This window comes from Caenorhabditis remanei, chromosome II (genome assembly GCF_010183535.1).
Source record: "Caenorhabditis remanei strain PX506 chromosome II, whole genome shotgun sequence".
Classification (NCBI taxonomy): domain Eukaryota; kingdom Metazoa; phylum Nematoda; class Chromadorea; order Rhabditida; family Rhabditidae; genus Caenorhabditis; species Caenorhabditis remanei.
The window spans coordinates 2610324-2634273 of record NC_071329.1 but is presented as its reverse complement, the minus strand read 5'-3'; the positions used below and the strand labels follow the sequence as shown (position 1 = coordinate 2634273).

Below are 23950 nucleotides of genomic sequence, written 5' to 3'. Positions count from 1 at the left end.
CTACCTGCACGTGCGAGAGAAGAGAGACGCAGAGCCAAACGAGTGCCGCAGTTGCAAAAACCGCGTGCCAAGCTTGCATCAAGACTCCGCCCATTTTATTTTCCACTGCGGCCGAACTTTTTGAGCGCTACCTACTAGCTGGTTCCGAAAAAATCACCGTGTATTTTGTCATCATTTTCAGAATGTTCAGTGATTTATAGAGAATTTCAGCTAGTTTCTGACAAATTTTCTTCTGAAAAACACTGAAATGGCTGGGAAGAACTATGAAATATTAAAGATTTCTTCGCCTAGAAGAATACTGAGAAGTTGGGACACTATGAAATAAGAAAAACAGTAACAACATTTAATTTAACAACAAAACAACAAATCATAACAGAAAAAAAATTATATTTCAAATATGGCACAATTTGAAAATTCGTTCGACAATTTTTGCTTTCGTCTCATCCGACAACTTCTTAAATTCCTCAGATTGCTTCAATTTCTCGTCCTTCGCCATTGTATTCAATCCAAAAATACACTTTTCGAGAAGTTTCGGCATTCTATACTCATCTGCCATCCACAACATCTTTTTACTTTTGATTCTGGAAATGTACATGAGATGATGCTCTGCGCTGCTTATGGCAGAAGACACCAGAAAACGGCGAGCCATTTCCAGAATTTTCTCGACAGTACTATCATTTGGGAACACTGGATTCGGGTAGAAAGTGCTGAGGAGCAGAGCGAAATCCTCGTAAGAAACTTCTCCGATTGGAATCTCATCCATTTGTCCTTCTTTGAAATTCGATGAGAAGAGAGCGCGGAAGTATTCGGAGTGGCAGGAGAGAAACTGAAATAAATAAATTGATTCTAGTTTCAATTCTAGAAAATTGATAGAAACTTTCAAATTTCACGAATTCACTCACTGTTTTGTTGACATGAAGCTTCTTTCCTTCAACAACCAGAATCACATCATTCTGATCGGATGGTGCAAACATCTCTTCGTAATCTGGCTTTTCATGAATTGGAGCATAATGAGGAATAAGATAATAGCTGAAGCGGGAAGGATTGTAAGCATACATACTTTGAACTTGCTTCGTGATTTCTTGGTTACTTTCTCTCAGATTCACATCGATCATTGTTTCAGTGAACCTATTGTACACTGACGAGACAGTAATGTGTCCAGTGATTTCTTCGATTCCTTGACTTTTGAGCTCATCCCAATCGAATTTCCATTTGAAATCGATATGAGAGGCATAGAATTTTCATGTTCCGCTCCAGACACTGAAAACATCTCATGGGATCTAAGTTATTGAAATACGAATATAACTAGCCATTTAATTCCATTTTGAGATTTCGTCTCCAAAACATTGGTGTTGCTAGATACTTGATGAAAAATACTTTGGTACACGATTGCGTCATCCATCTTTTCGTCAATTTTTCTGCAAATTTTCTAGTTAAATCGGTTTTTATGAGCTTAAAATAGTTGAAAACTGGGAACACGAGACGAAATGCGAAAACTGAAATCTGCGAAATCGAGAAAAGAACATTATTGAAACAATTCAAGACTTGGAAATATCGAAGATTTCTTCGAATAATGAAGAATACTGAGAAGTTGGGAAACAATGACAAAAGAAGAAAAGTAGCAAAGTTTAATTCAATAACAAAACAACGAAGCGATGAAAGTTGAAAAAAAACAGAAAATGTATCAAATTAAATCATTTTGATGAGACGATTGAGCACTTTCGCTTTGGCACTGTCCGACAATTTCTCATATTCCGGAGATTTTTCCAATTTCTTTGCTTTCTCCATAGAATTTAGTTCACGAATACACTTCTCCAGAAGTTTTGGCATCACATACTCATCAGCCATCCACAACATCTTCTCACTATTGATTTTCGAATTGTTTAGAAGATGATATTCGATGATGTTGATAACTGAAGAAACCAGAAAACGACGCGCCAATTCCAGAAGTTTCTCGACAGTCTTGTCAGTTGGGAACACTGGATTTGGGTAGAAAGTGCTGAGAAGAAGAACGAAATCTTCGTAAGAAACTTCTCCGATTGGAATTTCATCCATTTGTCCTTCTTTGAAATTCGATGAAAATAGAGCGCGGAAGTACTCGGAGTGGTAGGAGAGGAACTGAAAAATTTCAAAAAATAATTGATTTTTTTAAAAGAACTCACCGCTTTACTAACATGAAGCTTCTTTCATTCAACAACCAGAATCGTATCATTCTGATCGGATGGCAGAAACATCTCATCGTAATCTCGCTTTTCAGTAACCGGAGCATAATGGGAAGTGAGTGAATACACGTAACGGACCTCGTCATAATTATGTGGAGATGGAATTTGATGTGTAATGAGTTGATTATTTTCAGACAGTTCAACATAGATTCTCACTGCAGTGAACCAATTGTTTTTTGACAAGACAGTGATGTGTCCAGTGATCTCATCGACTCCTTGACTTTTGAGTTCATTCCAATCGAATTTCCATGTGAAATTCATTTGACTGTTGGCAACTGTTCCGCTCCAATCACTGTAAGGTAAATGTTGAATGCAATTAAATTTCAATTACTAGTTCTTTTTCATACACAAAAAGTTCGACTTACCATGTAATTCCCTTCTTGGTACTCGTCTCTAAAAGGCTGCTGTTTGATTGAACTCGAAAACAACCACTTTCGTGTTCAAAACCCTCTTCAGTCATTTTCGACGAGTTTTCTGCAATTTTTCTTATTAAACGACTAGCATTTGGAGAATTCATTAAACAAATTTCTGCGAAACTTTACTAGCGGCTGGAAACAATATGGGAAGCAGCAAGTATGTGTGCGTTCGTTTCGCTGGAATTACCATTTACAAACCAAACATAAATTTCACGTGTTTTTTCATGCAACTACGGTAGACACTAAAGTACGCAGAGTGTTTGCGGACTTGTGTACCGTACTCACTTCAAAAATTTCATCATTGTTTTCAGAATATTCAGTAATTTAAAGAGAAATTCCGCTAAGTTCAGACAAATTTTCTTCTGAAAAATACTGAAATAGCTGCGAAGAAATATGAAATATTAAAGATTTCTTCACAATGAAGAATACTGACAAGTTGGGAAACAATGACAAAAGAAAGTAACAACATTTAATTTAACAACAAAACAACAAATCATAAAAAAATAACAGAACAATTATATTTCAAATATGGGACAATTTTAAAATTCGGTCGACAATTTTCAATTTGGTCTTGTCCGACAATTGTTCATATGCCTCCGATTTCTTCAATTTATTTGCTTTCTCCACGGTATTCAGTACACGAATACACTTCTCGAGAAGATTCGGCATTCCATACTCGTCTGCCAACCATATCAGCTTCTCACTATTGAATTTTGAACTGTTCAAAAGATGATTTTCAGAAATGCCTATGACTGAAGACAGCAGAAAACGACGAGCTAGTTCCAGAAGTTTTTCGACAGTCTTGTCAGTTGGGAATGATGGATTTGGGTAGAAAGTGCTGAGAAGAAGAGCGAAATCTTCGTAAGAGACGTCTCCAATCGGAATTTCATCCATTTGTCCTTCTTTGAAATTCGATGAGAAAAGAGCGCTGAAGTATTCGGAGTGGTAGGAAAGAAACTGAAAATTTCGATGATTAATCGATATTTTTCGAGAAAATAAACTCACCGTTTTGCAGACATGAAGCTTCTTTCCGTCGACAATCAGAATTGCATCATTTTGGTCAGATGGAGCAAACATCTCATCGTATGACGGTTTCTCAATCGGAGTGTAATGTGGAGTGAGAGAATATTCGTAGTTGACAATATCTGAAGTGTAACAACCTCCAACTTGTTTTGCGATCATTTGGTTATCTTTTGTCAAATTCACTTCGATTTTAACCGGAGCGAACGAATTCTTCTCTGATTTGAGAATGATGTGACCAGTTATTTTATCAGTTTTGAGCTCATCCTCTTCTTGATATTCGAGCTCATTACAATCGAATTCCCATGTGAAAGCGGATTTGTAGGAGTTGTTCATTGTTCCTCTCCACACACTGAAAAGTAATTAACGGACACAATTGATAGAAATTTCTAAAGAACAGACCGACTTACCATTCGATACCATATTTGAGACTTGGGTCAACAAAAGCATTGCCTTTTGTGAGTTCATAGGTAAAACTTCGGCGCTCGATCGGTCCGCCCGACATTTTCGCCAAATTTTCTGAAAAGTTATCACATAAGTACTAAAAGTTGGAAAATTTAATAAATACGGTGTTTCGAAGATAGAAAAAAGTGAAAACGAACGAGAGTAAGATCACAACTGTTTTCCGCTCAGATCTCGTTAAACTTTAAAAACAAGAAAATATTAAGGATTTTGACACCATGAAGTATGTTCAAAACAAGAGTAACAAAAAATTCATTTCTCAACCAAACTTTAACAAAATTTTTAACCAACAAAGTGATAAGAAACAAAACTGTGAAATTTTTTAAATCAAATGGAATCCAAGAGACAATCGAACACTTTCGCCTTTGTCTTATCCGATAATTGGTCATAATTCTCCGATTTCTTCAATTTCTTCGCGTTTTCTACTGTAGTTATTTTACGAATCGACTTCTCGAGAAGTTTCGACATTCCATATTCGTCAGCCAACCACAACATCTTTTCATTTTCAATATTGGACCAGTTTATAAGATAATATTCGGTGACTTTTATGACGGAAGGAACCAGAAAGCGGCGAGCCAATTCCAGAAGTTTCTCGACAATTGCATCGGTTACGAACACTGGATCCGGGTGGAAAGTGCTGAGGAGAAGAGCGAAATCTTCGTAAGAGACGTCTCCGATAGGAATTTCATCCATTTGTCCTTCTTTGAAATTCGATGAGAAAAGAGCGCGGAAATACTCGGAGTGGTACGAGAGAAACTGAAATTTTCGAAAAATGATCTATATTTTACGAGAAAATGAGCTTACCGCTTTACTAACATGGAGTTTCTTTCCATCGACAATGAGAATAGTATCGTTTTGATCGGACGGTGCAAACATCTCTTCGTATGATGGGTTTTCGTAGTGAGGGACGAGAGAATACTCGTAGAAAACATCATCGAAAACATATTCGCTTTCGACTTGTTTTGTGATTTCTTGGTTATTTTCCGTAATTTTTACATCGATTTTCGTTGCAGCGAAGTGATTGTACAGTGAAAAAACATAAATGTGTCCAGTGATCTCATCGACTCCCTCGTTTTTGAGCTTAACCCAATCGAATTTCCATGTGAAATTGATATAACAGTAATTGTCCAGTGTTCCACTCCAAACACTATAAAATATATAACTGACTTTAAATCAAATGTTTTTTGTGGCAAATATTTATGATTGCTTACCATGTAACACCATTTTTGACACTAGTCTCTGAAACATTGGTGTCGCATCCATTGAATTCATGTGTACCACTTTTGTACTCGATTGCGCCATTCGACATTTTCGATGAATTTTCTGCAATTTTTCTCACTAAAACTATTTGAAATCAAATAATCGCGAACATTTTTTAAACGGTTGAAAACAAATTGAAAGATCGAAAATCTGTGCGTTTTGCTGGAATTACTTTCACAAAACAAGAAAGGAATCCACGTATTTTTCATTCAACTACGGTAGGCGAGAAAATACGCAGAGTGTTTGCGGACTTGCATAGCGTAATCGCGGAAATAAATATTTTTGAGACCGTACAAATCGGGAAGAAACGACAGCGGAAGAAACGAAACGGGAAGATCAGTTTTTCGCAAGTTTTCCTGACTTTAGCTATAGTAATGGCTGTGCACAATGCTCTAAATCGATTTTTTAGTTCCGTAGCTTTATTTTTGACACAAATTTTAGCGCATGAGCCAGTAAAATCTTTTCTTAATTTTGGATTACGGTAAACTCTGCAATTTGACGTGAAGACGTTTGCAGAAATTTAGCTTGTTCTTCCCGATTCGTTTCTTCCCGATTTGTACGGTCTCATATTTATGTGCGTTAGTTAACAGTTCGCATTTTTGCAAGAAAAAACTTGAAAATAGTATTAAAATTTATGATTTTTTACTGGAAACTCGGCCGGGTTGACTTAATCCTTTGCAATTGTCACGAAAATAAGAAAATATTGAGGATTTCATCACCATGAAGAATGTTGAACATAACAAAAATAACAAGAAATTTATTTCTCAACCGAACTTTTGTACAATTTTTAAGAAGTAAAGCAGTTAAAACGAAAGAAGGGGGTATTCTAAGATTAAATCATTTTGATAAGAATATCGAGCACTTTCACTTTGGTATTATCCGACAACATTTCATATTCCGGTGACTGATGTAATTTCTTCACCTTCTCCACGGTATCCAATTCGCGAATACACTTCTCCAGAAGACTCGGCAGCACATATTCATCAGCCATCCATAGCATCTTCTCACTATTGATTTTCGAATTGTTCATCAAATGATAATCGGAAATTCTTATGGCAGAAGAAACGAGAAAACGACGACCCATTTCTAGAAGTTTCTCGACAGTTTCGTCATTCGGAAACACTGGATTCCGGTAGAAGCTTCCCAGAAGTAAAGAGAAATCTTCGTAAGAAACTTCTCCGATCGGAATTTCATCCATTTGTCCTTCTTTGAAATTTGAAGAGAATAGTGCGCGAAAGTATTCGGAGTGGTAGGAGAGAAACTGGAAAAGTTTGAAAAATTAATCGATATTTTTGGAGAAAATGAACTCACCGCTTTGTTAACATGAAGCTTCTTTCCGTCGACAATCAGAATTGTGTCATTTTGATCGGAGGAAGTAAACATATAATATTGAGGAGTGAGAAAATATTCATAGCAGACAGTATAATTATTATAAATGCATTCGAATTCTATTGCAAATACTTGGTAATTTTCAGTCAGTTCCACATCGATTTTCATTGGAGGGAACGAATTGTTTAACGAAAGGAGCTTGATGTGTCCAGTGAGTTTCTCGACTCTTCGCCTTTTCAGTTCATCCCAATCGAATTTCCATTTGAAATTGAATCGATAAGGGGTTAGATTAACGCATTTTCCGGTCCAGGTACTGAAAAATGTTTCGGTTTTGTTTCCGTAAAACAATTAGACACCATTATTTCAAATAGCTTAACTCACCATTTGATTCCATGATGAGACGCCGTCTCCTTGATATGATTGCTGCTATCGATGTAATAAATATCACTTTTGTAGTCGATTGCGTTCCTCGCCATTTTCCTGCAATTTTTGTAATTAACACAATAGAAATTGAATGAATTTATTGAGCAATTTGACAACATTTTAACATGAAAAAAACAATTAGGACACCAAAACTGTTTTTCCCAGGAAATATTTCAAAAAGTTCGCGTATTTTCTGTCAACTACGGTAGACGAGAAAGTACGCAGAGTGTTTGCGGACTTGTATACCGTACTCGTGGCAAAGGTTTGCTCGGCAGGGCCAATTATCTTTTACTTTGAAGTTTTTGCGAAAAAACTTGGCCTGCTAAACAAATGTTAAAGACCTGACAATATTAATGATTTCATCACCATTAAGAATGTTGAACAAGAATAACAGAACAAGACATTTATTTCTCAATTAAACGTTTGCAAAATGTTTAACCATCAATGTGATAAAAAATAAAATTGTGAGATTTTTCAAATCACATCGAATCCATCAGACGCTCGTACACTTTCACCTTGGTCTTATCAGATAAGTGTTCATACTTTTCCGATTTCTTCAACTTCTTCGCGTTTTCTACTGTATTTATTTGACGAATGCACTTCTCGAGAAGCGTCGGCATTCCATACTCGTCAGCCAACCACAACATCTTCTCGTTTTCGATTGTTGAATTGGTTATCAAATGATGTTCAGCGCTACTTATGGCAGACGATACCAGAAAACGACGACCCATTTCCAGAAGTTTCTCGACAGTACTATCATTTGGAAACGCCGGTTTTGGGTAGAAAGTGCTGAGAAGAAGAGCGAAATCTTCGTAAGAGACTTCTCCAATCGGAATTTCATCCATTTGTCCTTCTTTGTAGTTTGATGAGAAGAGTGCGCGGAAATAATCGGAATGGTAGGAGAGGAACTGAAAAATAGCAAAAATTAATAGATTTCCTAATAGGAAATGAGCAGAGATGAGCGGAAGAGTTGGCGGAAGAAATCCTTAAATAGGCGGAGTAGCTTTTCTTTGGGACGGTAGCAAAAAGTGTTCAATAGATGAAATTTGCAGCATAAATTTGTCTATCGATTGGAAAAACCAGGAAATTAAAATATTATAAACTAAACGAGTTACAGTCAATTTAAGTCTTTATTCCGCCTTCCGCCCTGAGACCATTTGGCGGAAGGCGGAATACAAGCCTTGATGACTGTAACTCGTTTAGTTTATAATATTTTAATGTCTTGTTTTTCCCATTAGATTGAAAAATTTATGCTGCAAATTTTATCTATTGAACACGTTTTGTTACCGTCCCAAAGAAAAGCTACTCAGCCAAGGATTTCTTCCGCCAACTCTTCCGCTCATCTCTGGAAATGAACTCACCGCTTTACTAACATGAAGCTTCTTTCCTTCGACAACCAGAATAGTATCATTCTGATCGGACGGTGCAAACATCTCTTCGTATGATGGTTTCTCAGAAATGGAGGTGTAATGTGGAGTGAGAGAATATTGATAGTAGACATTTTCGGCAAAATTAGTGATTACCATATCTGTTCTGAGTTCTTGGTTATTTTCAGTCAGTTTCACATCAATTTTCGTTCCATTAAATGCTGATCTGACAGTGATGTATCCAGTAACCTTGTCGACTCCTTGATTTCTGAGTTTGTTCCAATCGAATTTCCACGTGAAGTTGATTTTGTGAGAGGAGAAAACACTAACACTAGTGCTATAAATTTTTCCGCTCCAGATACTGGAAAAAGATATATTTCAATATTACCCATCCGCCGGTGGCTAACCGCTTGCTCAAAGTTCGGCCCGGGGACGCGGACTGGGTCTCGTTTCGGAATTTCGAATTACGGCGGCTCTTGACCGTACTTTAGTCATTAAAAGTTTTATACTACGGTAGTCGCGTCGAGACAAACTTCGCGACCCCAAGCCGAACATCTCACCATTCAATTCCCTCATGAGATTTTGTCTCCAAAACATTGGTGTTTCCATTGATGTGATAAGTACCACTTTTATACTCGATTGCGGCACCCCACATTTTCGTTAATTTTTTCTGAAATTTTTGTAATGAAAACGGTTAGAAATTGAAAAAGGTATTGAAGAAACTGTCGCGAAACCATTTAAACAGAAAAAAATCACCGTTTTTCCCAAAAGAGTGACCAACATTTCATGAAATTTTTCATGTAACTACGGTAGGCGAGAAAGTACGCAGAGTGTTTGCGGACTTGCGTACCGTACTCGCATTGATGAAAAATGATGTCCGGCGGCGTTAAGGAAACGGGGGTACTCGATTTTAGAACTCGGAAAGATAGAACTGCGACAAAATAAAACTGTGAAAATATAGAACAGACAAAAATAGAACTGAACAAAATGGAACTGCGACGAAATGGAACTGTTACAAGATAGAACTGTTACAAAATAGAACTCTAGTTCGCTTTCGAGGAGAAAAGTCGATTAAAAACACTTATTTTATGGAGATAAAGTCTTTGTCTATTTAATAGTCTACAAAAACTATATAAAATTATATTAGATAAGCCCAATAAGCATTTTCAAAACCAGTGGTACAGTTCTATTTTGTAGCAGTTCTATTTCGTTCAGTTCTATTTCGTGGAGTTCTATTTTGTGACAGTTCCATTGTGTTCAGTTCCACTTTGTAGCAGTTCTATTTTAGTCAGTTCTATATTGTCGCAGTTCTATTCTTCCGAGTTCTAAACTCAAATACCCCCTTGAAGTAAATTGAACAACAGTAACAGAAGAAGACATTTATTTCTCAACCAAATTTCTGTTTTTTTAAATTATTAAAATAACAACGTGTCAAGAAATAAAACGACGAGTTTTCGTTAAAATCAAATGAAATCCATGAGACGATCGAACACTTTCAACTTGGTCTTATCTGATAAGTGTACACACTTCTCCGATTGCTTCATTTGTTTCGCCTTTGCCAATGTATCCAATCCACGAATACACTTTTTGAGAAGTTTTGGCATTCCATACTCGTCAGCCATCCACAACATCTTTTCATTATTGATTTTCGACATTTTAAGAAGATGATGTTCGGCGACTTTTATGACTGAAGAAACCAGAAAACGACGACCCATTTCTAGAAGCTTCTCTACAGTTCTGTCAGTTGGTAACACTGGATTTGGGTAGAAACTGCTGAGGAGCAGAGCGAAATCTTCGTAAGAGACGTCTCCGATCGGAATTTCATCCATTTGCCCTTCTTTGTAGTTTGATGAGAAGAGTGCGCGGAAAAATTCAGAGTGATAGGAGAGGAACTGAAAAAAATTGGAAAATTAATCGATATTTTACGAGAAAATGAACTCACCGCTTTGCTAACATGAAGCTTCTTTCCGTCGACAACCAGAATAACATCGTTTTGGTCAGATGGCAAAAACATCTCTTCGTATGATGGTTTCTTAGAAGTGTAATGAGGAGTGAGAGAATACTCGTAATAGACAGTATCATAGGGAGAAAAATCGTATCCGAATTCATTTGTGAATTCTTGATTATTTTCAGTCAGTTCCACATTCATTTTCTTTGCAGTGAACGCATTGTCTACTGAAATGAGAGTAATGTATCCAGTCAGCTTATCGACTCTTTCATTTTTCAGTTTGCTCCAATCGAATTTCCATTTAAAAATGATTCGAAAAGGGGAGTAATATAAGATTCTTTTGCTCCAGATACTGAAAAATGATTTGGTTTTGTTTCCGTACAATTGGATATCATCAGTGTGCTCCACCGGAATAAAAATAAAAAAATAAAATTTTTTGGCGAAAAAAACCGGTGTTTCCCCGGTTTTCACCGGTTTTCGCCGGATTTATTTGAAATTGGTAACACACAACCAGACATTTCGAAGCCGGAAATTTCGCAACCGAACGTTTCCAAGCCGGTTGTTTCGCAACCGAACGCCTTGAAACCGGACGTTTCGCAGCCGGGCACTTTGAAACGGGACACTTCGCAACTGGACGTTTCGCAACCGAATGACACTTGGAAACAAAATAATTCCCGTTGCGAAACGTCCGGTTTCAAAATGTCCGGTTGCGAAACGTTCGGTTTCAAAGTGTCCGGTTTCGAAATGTCCTGTTTCAAAACTTCCGACTGCAAAATGGCCGGTTGCTGTCACGTTCGCTCACGTTGAAGTGTTTGCATCATTAAAAAAACCGGTGAAAACCGGGCACCGGTGAAAAATGAAAACCGGGGAAAACCGGTTTTTCAATATTGAACACCGGGGAATTTCGGTGAACACCGGTTTTCGCCAAACTTGACTCCGGTTTTTATTTTTATAAAACCGGGAAATAAACGGGGTTTCGCCGGTTTCTTCACCGGTGGAGCACACTGGACATCATTATTTCAAAAAACGCTTAACTCACCATTTAATTTCCTTATTTGATTTCGATTCCAAAACCAATCCATTAGTATTGCCATTCACCGAAAGATTACCACTTCTGTACTCGATTGGGTCACCCAACATTTTCGTTAATTTTCCTGCAATTTTTGTTATTAATACAACTAGAAATTACAGAATTTATTGGAGAAACTGTCGCGAAAAAGTTTTAAGACGGGTAAAGACCGATTAAAAATAGAAAACTTGTTTTTTGCTGAAATTAAATTTAAAATAAATGTGAGAAACAGTTCAAGGAATCCACGTGTTTTTGATATTACTACGGTAGACGAGAAAGTGCGCAGAGTGTTTGCGGACTTGCACACCGTACTCGTGGAATTAAATATTTTTCTCCGTTAGTTAAAAGTTCAATTTTACGCAAAAAAACTTGAAATAGTATTAAAACGTTTGATTTTTTTACTGAAAACACGGTCTGATCGACCTTATCCGTTGCAAATGTTACCAAAGCCAGAAAATATTAAGGATTTCATCACCAAAAAAGCATTTTGAACAAGAATAACAAAAATAACAAGAAATTTATTTCTCAACAAAATGTTTGTACAATTTTTAGTATTAAAATAACAACGTGTCAAGAAATAAACCGGTGAGTTTTCGTTAAAATCAAATGAAATCCATGAGACGATCGTACACTTTCACCTTGGTCTTATCCGATAATTGGTCATACTTCTCAGATTGCTTCGTTTCTTTCACCTTTGCCAAGTTATCCAATCCACGAATACACTTTTTGAGAAGTTTTGGCATTCCATATTCATCAGCCAAAAACAACATCTTTTGATTGTCGATTTTCGACATTTCCAGTAGATGATGTTCGGCGACTTTTATGGCCGAAGACACTAGGAAGCGACGAGCCAATTCTAGAAGTTTCTCGACGGTACTGTCATTCGGGAACACTTGATTTGGGTAAAAAGTGCTGAGAAGTAAAGCGAAATCTTTGAATGAAACGTCTCCAATCGGAATTTCATCCATTTGTCCTTTTTTGAAATTCGATGAGAAAAGTGCGCGGAAGTATTCGGAGTGTGAGGAGAGGAACTGCAAAAATTGGAAAATTAATCGATATTTCACGAGAAAATGAACTCACTGTTTTGTTGACATGGAGCTTCTTTCCTTCAACAACCAGAATAGTATCGTTTTGCTTAGAGGCCGCGAACATCTCTTTGTATAACGGTGCCTTAGAAACGTCAGTGTAATGAGGAGTGAGAGAATATTTGTAGGAGACAGTATAATTGCTATTGAATTCTTTTGTGAATTCTTTGTTATTTTCAGTCAATTCCACATTCATTTTTTTTGCAGTGAACGCATTGTACAGTGAAGAGACAGTAATGTGTCCAGTGAGCTTGTCGACTCCTTCGAGTTCACTCCAATCGAATTTCCATTTATAAATGGTTCGACGAGGGGATAAGAGTGTTTTGCTCCAGATACTGAAAAATGATTTGATTTTGTTTCCGTACAATTGAAAATCATTATTTTAAGGAAACGGTTAACTCACCATTTAATTCCCTTATTTAATAAATTCGGTTCCAAAACCAATTCATCAATATAGTTACACCCGGAATAACGACCACTTCTGTACTCGATTGGATCACCCAACATTTCCGTTAATTTTTCTGTAATTTTTGTTATTAAAATGGTTAGAAGTTGAAGGTTTTGTTGAAAAAATCGTCACGAAACCATTTTAACAGAAAAGAAACAATCAAGAAACTAAAAAATCATTGTTTTTCCAGGAAAAACAGTTTAAACATAAACGTGAGCAACAATTTGAAAAATCCGCATATTTTCGATATTACTACGGTAGATGAGAAAGTACGCAGAGTGTTTGCGGATTTGCGTACCGTACTCGTGACAAACTTCAATTCGGTCTGCTTCGCAGGCCAATTAACTATTAGTTCGAACGAAAAAAACCAGAAAATAATAAGGATTTCATCACCATGAAACATGTTGAACAAGAATAAGAGAACAAGGAATTTATTTCGCAACAAAACTTTTGCAAAATGTTTACTGTTAAAATAACAATGTCAAGAAATAAAACGATGAGACTTTGTTAAGATCAAACGAAATCCATGAGACGATCGAACACTTTCAGCTTAGTCTTATCCGATAATTGCTCATACTTTTGCGATTTCTTCATTTGTTTCGCTTTTGCCAATGTATCCAATCCTCGAATAGACTTATCCAAAAGTGTCTGCATTCCATATTCATCAGCCAACCTCAACATCTTTTCATTATTGATTTTCGACATGTTTAGAAGATGATGTTCGGTGACTTTAATGACTGAAGACACCAGAAAGCGACGAGCCATTTCAAGAATTTTCTCGACAGTTGCATCGGTCACGAACACTGGATCCGGGTAGAAAGTTCTGAGGAGGAGAGCGAAATCTTCATATGAAACTTCTCCGATTGGAATTTCATCCATTTGTCCTTCTTTGAAATTCGATGAGAAGAGTGCGCGGAAGTATTCGGAGTGGTAGGAGAGGAACTGAAAAACAGAAACATTAATCGATATTTTACAAGAAAATGAACTCACCGCTTTGCTGACATGAAGCTTCTTTCCGTCGACAACCAGAATCGTATCATTCTGATCGGATGGTGCAAACATTTTGTCGTAATCTGGCTTTTCAGAAATCGGGTTGTAATGAGGAGTGAGACAGTATGCATAGTAGACCTTATCGTATCCAAATATTGAAGAATCGTATCCGAATTCATTTGTAAATTCTTGGTATGATTTTGTCAGTTCCAAATTCATTTTCATTGCAGTGAACGCATTATTTACTGAAAAAAGAGTAATGTATCCAGTGATCTTATCGACTCCTTGATTTTTGAGTTTGTTCCAATCGAATTTCCATGTGAAAATGATTCGAAAGGGGTTGGGAAGTAAGATTCTTTTTGTCCAGGTACTGAAAAATGTTTCGATTCAATAATGCTTCGGTGTTTTTCTTTTTCGTGCAAAACAATTAAAAATCATTATTTTAAAGAAAAGAACAACTCACCATTTGATTTTATGATGAGATTTCGATTCCAAGATATTTGTAGCGTTATTCACGAGATAAGTACCACTTGTGTACTCAATTGGTTCACCCAACATTTTCGTTAATTTTCCTGCAATTTTTGTTATTAAAATGGTTCGAAACTGAATAAATTTATTGAAAACATCGTCGCGAAATCTTTTTAACAGAGAAAAACCAATTAGGAAGCCAAAAATCATTGGTTTTCTCAGGAAAAGCAGTTTAAAACTTAAGTGAGCAACAATTCAAAGAATCCACGTGTTTTTGATATTACTACGGTATGCGAGAAAGTACGCAGAGTGTTTGCGGACTTGCGTACCGTACTCGTGGAATTAAATATTTTTCTCCGTTAGTTAATGGGGTTATTCACCTCCGAAAAAAAACGTTTTTTCCCTCGATTCATTTACTGGAAAAACTGTTTTTTTCCGGCAAATGAATCGAGGGAAAAAACGTTTTTTCCGAACGTGAATAGCCCTATAAAAGTTCAATTTTTTCGCAAAAAACTTGAAATAGTATTAAAATGTTTGATTATTTACTCAAAACTCGGTCTGGTCGACCTTATCATCCGTAGCAAGTTTTACCAAAGCCAGAAAATATTAAGGATTTCATCACCACGAACAAGAATAACAGAACAAGATATTTATTTCTCAACTACAGTTTTGTACAATTTTTACTATTAAAATAACAACGTGTGAAGAAAAAAAAAGTGATTTTTTGTTAAAATCAAATGAAATCCATGAAACGATCGAACACTTTCAACTTGGTCTTATCCGATAATTGCTCATACTTTTTCGATTTCTTCATTTGTTTCGCCTTTGCCAATGTATCCAATCCACGAATATACTTCTCCAAAAGAGTCGGCATTCCATATTCATCAGCTAAATAGAACATCTTTTGATTGTCGATTTTCGACATGTTTAGAAGATGATGTTCGGCGACTTTTATGACTGAAGACACCAGAAAACGACGGGCCATTTCTAGAAGTTTCTCGACAGTTGCATCGGTCACGAACACTGGATCCGGGTAGAAAGTTCTGAGGAGAAGAGCGAAATCTTCGAATGAAACTTCTCCGATTGGAATTTCATCCATTTGTCCTTCTTTGAAATTCGATGAGAAGAGTGCGCGGAAGTATTCGGAGTGGTAGGAGAGGAACTGAAAAACAGAAACATTAATCGATATTTTACAAGAAAATGATATCTTTTCATCGTTGATCTTGGACATGTTCAGTAGATGATGCTCGGCGCTACTCAAGGCAGATGGTACCAGAAAACGACGGCCCATTTCTAGAAGTTTCTCGACAGTTCTGTCATTTGGGAACACTGGATTTGGGTGGAAAATGCTGAGGAGCAGAGCGAAATCTTTGAATGAGACGTCTCCGATCGGAATTTCATCCATTTGTCCTTCTTTGAAATTCGATGAGAAGAGAGCGCGAAAGTATTCGGAGTGATACGACAGAAACTGAAAAAATTGGAAAATTAATCGATATTTTTGGAGAAAATGAACTCACTGTTTTGTTGACATGAAGCTTCTTTCCTTCGACAATCAGAATCGCATCGTTTTGGTCAGATGGAGCAAACATCTCATCGTCTGACGGTTTTTCAGAAATGGAGGTGTAATGAGGAGTGAGACAATAATCGTAGTAGACATCACCATCACTATGACTGCTACCGAATTCTTTTGTGATTACTTGATTGTTTTCAGTCAACTCCACATCGATTTTCTGTACAGTGTACGAATTGCTGACATAAATGTGTCCAGTGAGCTTGTCGACTCCTTGATTTCTGAGTTTATTCCAATTGAATTTCCAGGTGAAATTGTATTCTTTGAGGAAGTAATAAATAGTTCCGGTCCAGATACTGAAAAATGTTTCGTTTCAATAATTTTTCCGCACAAAACGATTTAAAATCATTATTTTAAAGTAAAGGTTAACTCACCATTTGATTTTATGATGAGATTTTGTCTCCAAAACATTGGTGTCGCCGTTCACCGAATGATAGTCACTACTGTACACGAATACGTCATTCGCCATTTTCGATGAATTTCCTGCAATTTTTGTTAAAAAAACGGTTAAAAATTGAATAATTGATTAAATAAATTGTCGCGTAAGATTTGAAAACGGTTAATCTCTTTTTGACCGTACGAATCGGGAAGAAACGAATCGGGAAGAACAGGCTAAATTTCTGCAAACATCAACGTCAAATTGCGGAGTTTACCGTAATCCAAAATTAAGAAAAGATTTTTCTGGCTTATGCGCTAAAATTTGTGTCAAAAATAAAGCTACGAAACTAAAAAATCGATTTAGAGCATTGTGCGCAGCTATTACTTCAGCCAAAGTCAAGAAAACTTGCGGAAAACTGTTCTTCCCGATTCGTTTCTTCCCAATTTCGTTTCTTCCCGATTCGTACGGTCTCTCCACGCATTTTGTCATGCAACTACGGTAGGTGAAAAAGTACGCAGAGTGTTTGCGGACTTGCGTACCGTACTCGTAGCAAATTTGTTTTCCTTTTGTTCGATTTTTTCGCAAAAAAAAATCTTGAAAATAGTATAAAATGTATTATGTTTTATTGCAAATTCGGTCCGGTCGAGCTGATCTGTTGCAAGTATTACGAAAGCAAGAAAAATTTAAGGATTTCATAACCATGAATCATGTTGAACAGGAATAACAAAACAAGACATTTATTTTCAACAAAACTTTTGTACAACTTTTAACGATTAAAAGTGACGAGAAATATAACGGTCAGTTTTTGTTAGAATGAAATGGGATTCACGAGCCGCTCGAACACTTTCAACTTGGTCTTATCCGATAATTGGTCATATTTCTCAGATCGTCTCAATTTTTTCGCCTTCTCCAATGTATCCAATCCACGAATACACTTCTCCAAAAGTGTCGGCATTCCGTACTCCTCAGCTAAACACAACATCTTCTCATTGTCGATTTTTGAATTGTTCATCAGATGGTTTTCGGCGCTCTTTACGGCAGAGGAAACTAGAAAACGACGAGCCAATTCTAGAATTTTCTCGACAGTTGCATCGGTTACGAACACTGGATTCGGATAGAAAGTACTGAGGAGAAGAGCGAAATCTTCGAATGAAACTTCTCCGATTGGAATTTCATCCATTTGTCCTTCTTTGAAATTCGATGAGAAGAGAGCGCGGAAGTATTCGGAGTGGTACGAGAGAAACTGAAAATTTCAATAATTAATCGATATTTTATGAAAAAAATCACTCACCGCTTTACTAACATGAAGCTTCTTTCCTTCAACATCAAGAATGGTATCGTTTTGGTCTGATGGCGCAAACATCTTGTCGTAATCTGGCTTCTCAGGAATTTGGAGAGCGGATGCCGGTTTCTCCGAAATGGGGGTGTAATGAGGAGTGAGAGTATATTTATAGTAGACAGTATCGGTAACATAATCGCATTCGAATCTTACTCGGGATGATCCCAGATTTTCAGTCATGTTCGCAACAACTTTCATTGGAGGGAACTTATTGTTTACTGAAAAGAGAGTAATATGTCCATTGAGCTTGTCGACTCCTTGACTTTTGAGTTCACTCCAATCGAAACTCCATGTGAAATCGATCTCATTGGGAGAATTGCCATAGACTTGCCCGGAGAAGCCACTCAAAATGTTTCGTTTCAATGAAAAAAAATGGGCATCATTATTTTATGGGGCTATTCACGTCCGGGAAAAAAAGTTGTTTTCCTCGATTCATGTACCGAAAAAAAACGGCGAAAAACGGAAAAAATAACAGTTTTTTCCGGTAAATGAATCGAGGGAAAAAAAGTGTTTTTTTTCGGAGGTGAATAGACCCAGTAAATAAAAGCTCAACTCACCATTCGATTCCTTTATGATATTCCCTTTCCACGGCATAGGTGTGTCGACTGACGAAATGAACGCCACTTTCGTACTCGATTACGTCACCCGGCATTTTCGTTAATTTTCCTGCAATTTTTGTTATTAAGACGATTGATATTGAATGAATTCATTAATAAGTTGTCGTGAAAAGTTTGGAAACGGGTAAACGCCGATTGAAAAATGAAATATAGTTTTTCAGCAAACATGTTTGCTGAAGTTTAATTTTAAAATAAAAGGGGGTATTTGAGTTTAGAACTCGGAAGAATAGAACTGCGACAAAATAAAACTGTGAAAATATAGAACTGACTAAAATAGAACTGAACAAAGTGGAACTACGAAAAAATGGAACTGCTTCAAAACAGAACTCAACAAAATAGAACTGAACACAATGGAACTGCTACAAAATAGAACTGTTACAAAATAGAACTCTAGTTCGAAGGGAGCGCGTTTGCATTTTTTTGCAAAAATTCAATTTATTTTTGACTTTTCTCAAATAAATTCATTTTCTTCATCGACTAATTGTTAAAATTGAAAAAAAACGTCGTTTTAATTCTTCTAAAAAGTCACGAATGCAAACGCGCTCCGTTCGAACTAGAGTTCTATTTTGTAACAGTTCTATTTTGTAGCAGTTCCATTGTGTTCAGTTCTATTTTGTTGAGTTCTATTTTGTAGCAGTTCTAACTTTCACTGTTCCACTTTGTAACAGTTCTATTTTTTCCTGTTCTATATTTTCACAGTTTTATTTTGTCGCAGTTCTATTCTTCCGAGTTCTAAACTCAAATACCCCCAAATAAAATGAGCAATATTTTAAAATATCCACGTGTTTTCGATATTACTACGGTAGATGAGAAAGTACGCAGAGTGTTTGCGGACTTGCGTACCGTACACGTGGCGAAAATTATTTGTGTCCATTAGTTAAAAGTTCGAAATTTTCGCAAAAAAAACTTGAAAATATTATTTTATTTTTGATTTTTTACTGAAAAAAGTATTACGAAAATAAGAAAATATTAAGAATTTTATCACCCTGAATGTGTTGAACAAGAATAACAGAACAAGAAATTTATTTCTCAACAAAAGTTTCGCAAAATTTTTAACAATCAAAGAAAAAAACCGGTAAGATTTGTTAAAATGAATTAGAATCCACGATACACTCGTAAACTTTCAACTTGGTCTTGTCCGATAATCGGTCATATTTCTCAGATCGCTTCAATTCCCTCGCCTTTTCTAATGTATTTATTTTACGAATACACTTCTCCAAAACTGTCGGCATTCCATATTCATCAGCCAAATACAACATCTTCTCATCGTTGATCTTGGACATGTTGAGTAGATGATGCTCGGCGCTACTCAAGGCAGAAGAAACCAGAAAACGACGGCCCATTTCTAGTAGTTTTTCGACGGTTTCATCATTAGGGTACGATGGATTCGGATAGAAAATGCTGAGAAGAAGAGCGAAATCTTCGTAAGAGACGTCTCCGATCGGAATTTCATCCATTTGTCCTTCTTTGAAATTCGATGAAAAGAGTGCGCGGAAATATTCGGAGTGGTAGGAGAGAAACTGAAAATTTCAATAATTAATCGATATTTTATGAGGAAATAGACTTACTGTTTTGTTTACATGAAGCATTTTTCCTTCGACAACCAGAATTGTGTCATTTTGATCGGATGGCGCAAACATCTCGTCGTATGACGGTTTCACAGGAACCGGAGCATAATGAGGAATGAGGGAATATTGATAGTAGACAGAACTGATACTCTTACTGCATCTTAATTCTTTTGTGATTTCTTGGTTATTTTCAGTGAGTTTCACATCAATTTTTGTTGCACGGAACCAATTGTTTCTTGAATGGACAGTAATGTGTCCAGTGATCTCATAGACTCCTTCACTTTTGAGTTCATCCCAATCGAATTTCCATGTGAAAAATATTTGATTGGGGGAATACTTAAAGAAACTTCCGATCCAGATACTGAAAAATGATTTGATTTTGTTTCCGTACAATTGGACATCATTATTTCAAAAAAAGCTCAACACACCATTTAATGTCCTTATTTGATTTCGATTCCAAAACCAATTCATCAAAATAGCCACTCACTCGATGATAGCCACTTTTGTACTCGATTGGTTGACCCAACATTTTCGTTAATTTTCCTGGAATTTTTGTCATTGAAATGGTTAGAAATTAAAGATTTTATTGAAGAAATTGTTGCGAAAAAGTTTGAAAACAACACGGATGGGAAAGTGAAAATAATTGCTTTTTCTGCTATGAATTGCAAAGTGAGCAATATTTCAAAGAATCCACGTGTTTTTGATATTACTAGACGAGAAAGTACGCAGAGTGTTTGCGGACTTGTGTACCGTACTCACTTCAATATTTTGTAATTATTTTTTAAAGTTGCTCACATTTTGAAGTAACATTTGAGGTAATTCTACTCATTTTTTGAGAAAAATGATGGGGAATAAAAGTTAAATAAAAAATAACATTTATTTCAGCAAAATAACAACGATTGAGCTTTACATGAAAGCAAAATCGTAACAAGAAAAAACAGAACTTTTTCAACAAAAATTAGAGAATTAAAACAGTTTGATTAGGCGGTCGAGAGCTTTCGCTTTGGCACTATCCGACAACTTCTTATATTCCGGAGATTGATCCAATTTCTTCGCTTTCTCTACGGTATTCAGTCCACGAATACACTTTTCGAGAAGTTTTGGCATCACATACTCATCAGCCATCCACAACATCTTTTCATTATTGATTTTCGAATTGTTTAGAAGATGATACTCGATGATGTTAATAACTGAAGAAACCACAAAGCGGCGAGCCAACTTGAGAAGTTTCTCGACAGTTTCGTCAGTTGGGAACACTGGATTTGGGTAGAAAGTGCTGAGGAGAAGAGCGAAATCTTTGAATGAGACATCTTTGATCGGAAACTCTTGGATTTGTCCTTCTTTGTTGTCAGAGATTTGCTTACGCTGGCGCTTTGGCGGCTGAAAAGAGTGAAGTGTGTTTAAACGCAAAGAAGATAGTTTTATTTTTGAGAACCGCTGCGCACAAATCACAATTTTTGTAACTTTGGTTTGCCGTGCTTCTGATGAAGCGAAAACCGATTAACGCTACCTTGGCATCGCCCTGTTTGTCGTTCGATGAGAAGAGTTTGCGGAAGTACTCGGAGTGGTACGAGAGAAACTGAAATTAACACAATTTCTATTGAATTACAGCAATAAATATAAATATATTTAACTACCGATTGAATGAAAGGTGTAGTCAATAACAACTCCCGCATATAAACTCACAGATTTGTTGACATGAAGCTTCTTTTTGTCGACAACCAGAATAGTATCATTCTGATCGGATGGTGCAAACATCTTGTCGTAATCTGGCTTCTCAAAACCTGGAGCGTAATGGGGAATGAGAGTATACTCGTAGTAAACAGTATAAGAATAATAAATGCCCCAGACTTCTTTTGTGATTTCTTGATTATCTTCCGTAATTTTTACATCAATTTTCGTTCGGCGGAAGTAATTGTCTCTAGACGAAACTGTAATGTGTCCAGTGATTTCATCGACTCCTTGACTTTTGAGTTCATTCCAATCGAATTTCCATTTGAAATCGATTTGATATGAGTTGACGCGCATGAATTTTCCGCTCCAGATACTATAAGATGATTGTAGAATACAATTTAATTCCGATTGTTTTTGCCTAACAAAAAATTTAACCTACCATGTAATGCCACTATTCGTTTTTGTCTCCAAAAGATTGGTGTAGTTACTGACTTGAAGAGTACCGCTTTTGTACTCAATCGCTCCAGTCGCCATTTTCGATAGTTTTTCTGAAAGTTTATTGATAAGAATTGATAGAACTCGAAGAAATTTCGAGAATATGATAGTCTTAAAGATTCAAGAAGTGAAAAACTAATTAAAACGCAGCGTTTCGCTTGAATTTCAATTGAAAAAGTGAACAATGTGAGAAAATCCACGTATTTTGTCATGCAACTACGGTAGACGAGAAAGTACGCAGAGTGTTTGCGGACTTGCTTACCGTACTCGCTACGAAATTTTGTCATTATTTTCAAAAGTTGCTCACATTTTGAAGTAACATTTGAGGTAATTCTACTCATTTTTACAAAAACTGATGGAGATAATATAATGAAAACAAAATTTAATTCAACAACAATTTCAACAACTTAACAACGCTTTGCACAGAAGCAAAGTCATAACAAGAAAAAACGAAATAATTGAGAGTTAGAACAATTTGATAAGACGATCGAGAGCTTTCGCTTTGGCGCTGTCCGACAACTTCTTGTATTCAGGAGATTGATCCAATTTCTTCGCTTTTTCCGCGGTATTTAGCCCACGAATACACTTTTCGAGAAGTTTTGGCATCACATACTCGTCAGCCATCCACAACATTTTCTCACTATTGATTTTCGAGTTGTTCATCAAATGATATTCGATAATGTTGATAACTGAAGATACCATGAAACGACTGGCCATTTCCAGAAGTTTCTCGACAGTACTATCATTTGGAAACACTGGATTTGGGTAGAAAGTGCTGAGAAGAAGAGCAAAATCGTCGTAGGAGACGTCTCCAATCGGAATTTCATCCATTTGTCCTTCTTTGAAATTCGATGAGAAAAGTGCGCGGAAGAACTCGGAATGGTAGGAGAGGAACTGAAATGAACAATATTGATTCAAGAAAATTGATAGAAACTTTCAAATTTCACGAATTAACTCACCGTTTTGTTGACATGAAGCTTCTTTCCGTCGACAACCAGAATAGTATCGTTTTGATCGGATTGTGCAAACATCTTGTCGTAATCTCGCTTTTCGAGAACTGGTGCGTAATGGGGAATGAGAAAATACTCGTAGCTGACAGTATCGTAAGTATTTTGACCTTGAACTTGCTTTATGATTTCTTGATTATTTTCAGTCAGTTTCACATCAATTTTCGTTGTAGAGAACCAATTGTTTCTTGAATAGACAAAGATGTGTCCAGTGATTTCATCGACTCCCTGACTTTTGAGTACATTCCAGTCGAATTTCCACGTGAAATTGATTTGATAAGAGTTAATTACTTTTCCGCTCCAGGCACTATAAAATAAGAGTAGAATATAGTTCAATCCCAATAGATTTCTTCCTCAAATATTTAACTAACCATTTAATTCCATTTTGAGATTTCGTCTCCAAAACATTTGTGCTACTATCGACTCTGCATTCCACACTTTTGTACTCGACCGTGTCGCCCTTCATTTTCGATAATTTTTCTGCAAATTTCTCATTTAAAACGGCTTTTATGATGTCTAAATAGTTACAAACTAGAAAAACTTTAATTTTCTTTGTAACATTAGCAGATATTTCAGTTTTCGCAATCGAAAAAATAATGAGCAAGATGAATTGCGAAAACTGAAAAATCTGTGAAAGCGACAAAAAACTTGGGTCGTTTTTCTCGTTTGTAATAAAATTAAATTCATTGGCAAGTTAAAAAAAAGGTTAAACGGATGGATAAAAAACTAAAGGGAAACTGTTTTTCGCTGGAATTTCTATCAAAAAATAAAGTGAGCAATGTGGGAAAATCCAC

At 36.4% G+C, this 23950-nt stretch overlaps 5 protein-coding genes across 5 annotated transcripts; all 5 read right to left on the bottom strand.

Moving 5' to 3' along the window:
* Nucleotides 1–1689: 1689 nt before the first annotated feature.
* On the bottom strand, nucleotides 1690–2682 carry GCK72_004099 (uncharacterized protein; the record flags this gene model as incomplete). Its single annotated transcript, XM_053724465.1, has 3 exons — nucleotides 1690–2118; nucleotides 2199–2514; nucleotides 2588–2682. The coding sequence occupies 3 exons, from the start codon at nucleotides 2680–2682 to the stop codon at nucleotides 1690–1692; spliced, it is 840 nt and encodes a 279-aa protein (XP_053588659.1).
* A 478-nt stretch (nucleotides 2683–3160) lies between these two features.
* GCK72_004098 (uncharacterized protein) lies at nucleotides 3161–4163 on the bottom strand (the record flags this gene model as incomplete). The annotated part of the gene is made up of 3 exons (XM_053724464.1): nucleotides 3161–3595; nucleotides 3644–4010; nucleotides 4069–4163. The coding sequence occupies 3 exons, from the start codon at nucleotides 4161–4163 to the stop codon at nucleotides 3161–3163; spliced, it is 897 nt and encodes a 298-aa protein (XP_053588658.1).
* Nucleotides 4164–19497: 15334 nt separating this feature from the next.
* Nucleotides 19498–20509, bottom strand: GCK72_004097 (uncharacterized protein; the record flags this gene model as incomplete). The annotated part of the gene is made up of 3 exons (XM_053724463.1): nucleotides 19498–19932; nucleotides 19981–20341; nucleotides 20409–20509. The coding sequence occupies 3 exons, from the start codon at nucleotides 20507–20509 to the stop codon at nucleotides 19498–19500; spliced, it is 897 nt and encodes a 298-aa protein (XP_053588657.1).
* Nucleotides 20510–20946: 437 nt separating this feature from the next.
* GCK72_004096 (uncharacterized protein) lies at nucleotides 20947–22188 on the bottom strand (the record flags this gene model as incomplete). The annotated part of the gene is made up of 4 exons (XM_053724462.1): nucleotides 20947–21360; nucleotides 21491–21559; nucleotides 21667–22027; nucleotides 22094–22188. The coding sequence occupies 4 exons, from the start codon at nucleotides 22186–22188 to the stop codon at nucleotides 20947–20949; spliced, it is 939 nt and encodes a 312-aa protein (XP_053588656.1).
* A 426-nt stretch (nucleotides 22189–22614) lies between these two features.
* Nucleotides 22615–23622, bottom strand: GCK72_004095 (uncharacterized protein; the record flags this gene model as incomplete). Its single annotated transcript, XM_053724461.1, has 3 exons — nucleotides 22615–23043; nucleotides 23109–23463; nucleotides 23528–23622. 3 exons carry the CDS (start codon nucleotides 23620–23622, stop codon nucleotides 22615–22617), a joined length of 879 nt encoding a protein of 292 aa, XP_053588655.1.
* Between the last annotated feature and the right edge of the window lie 328 nt (nucleotides 23623–23950).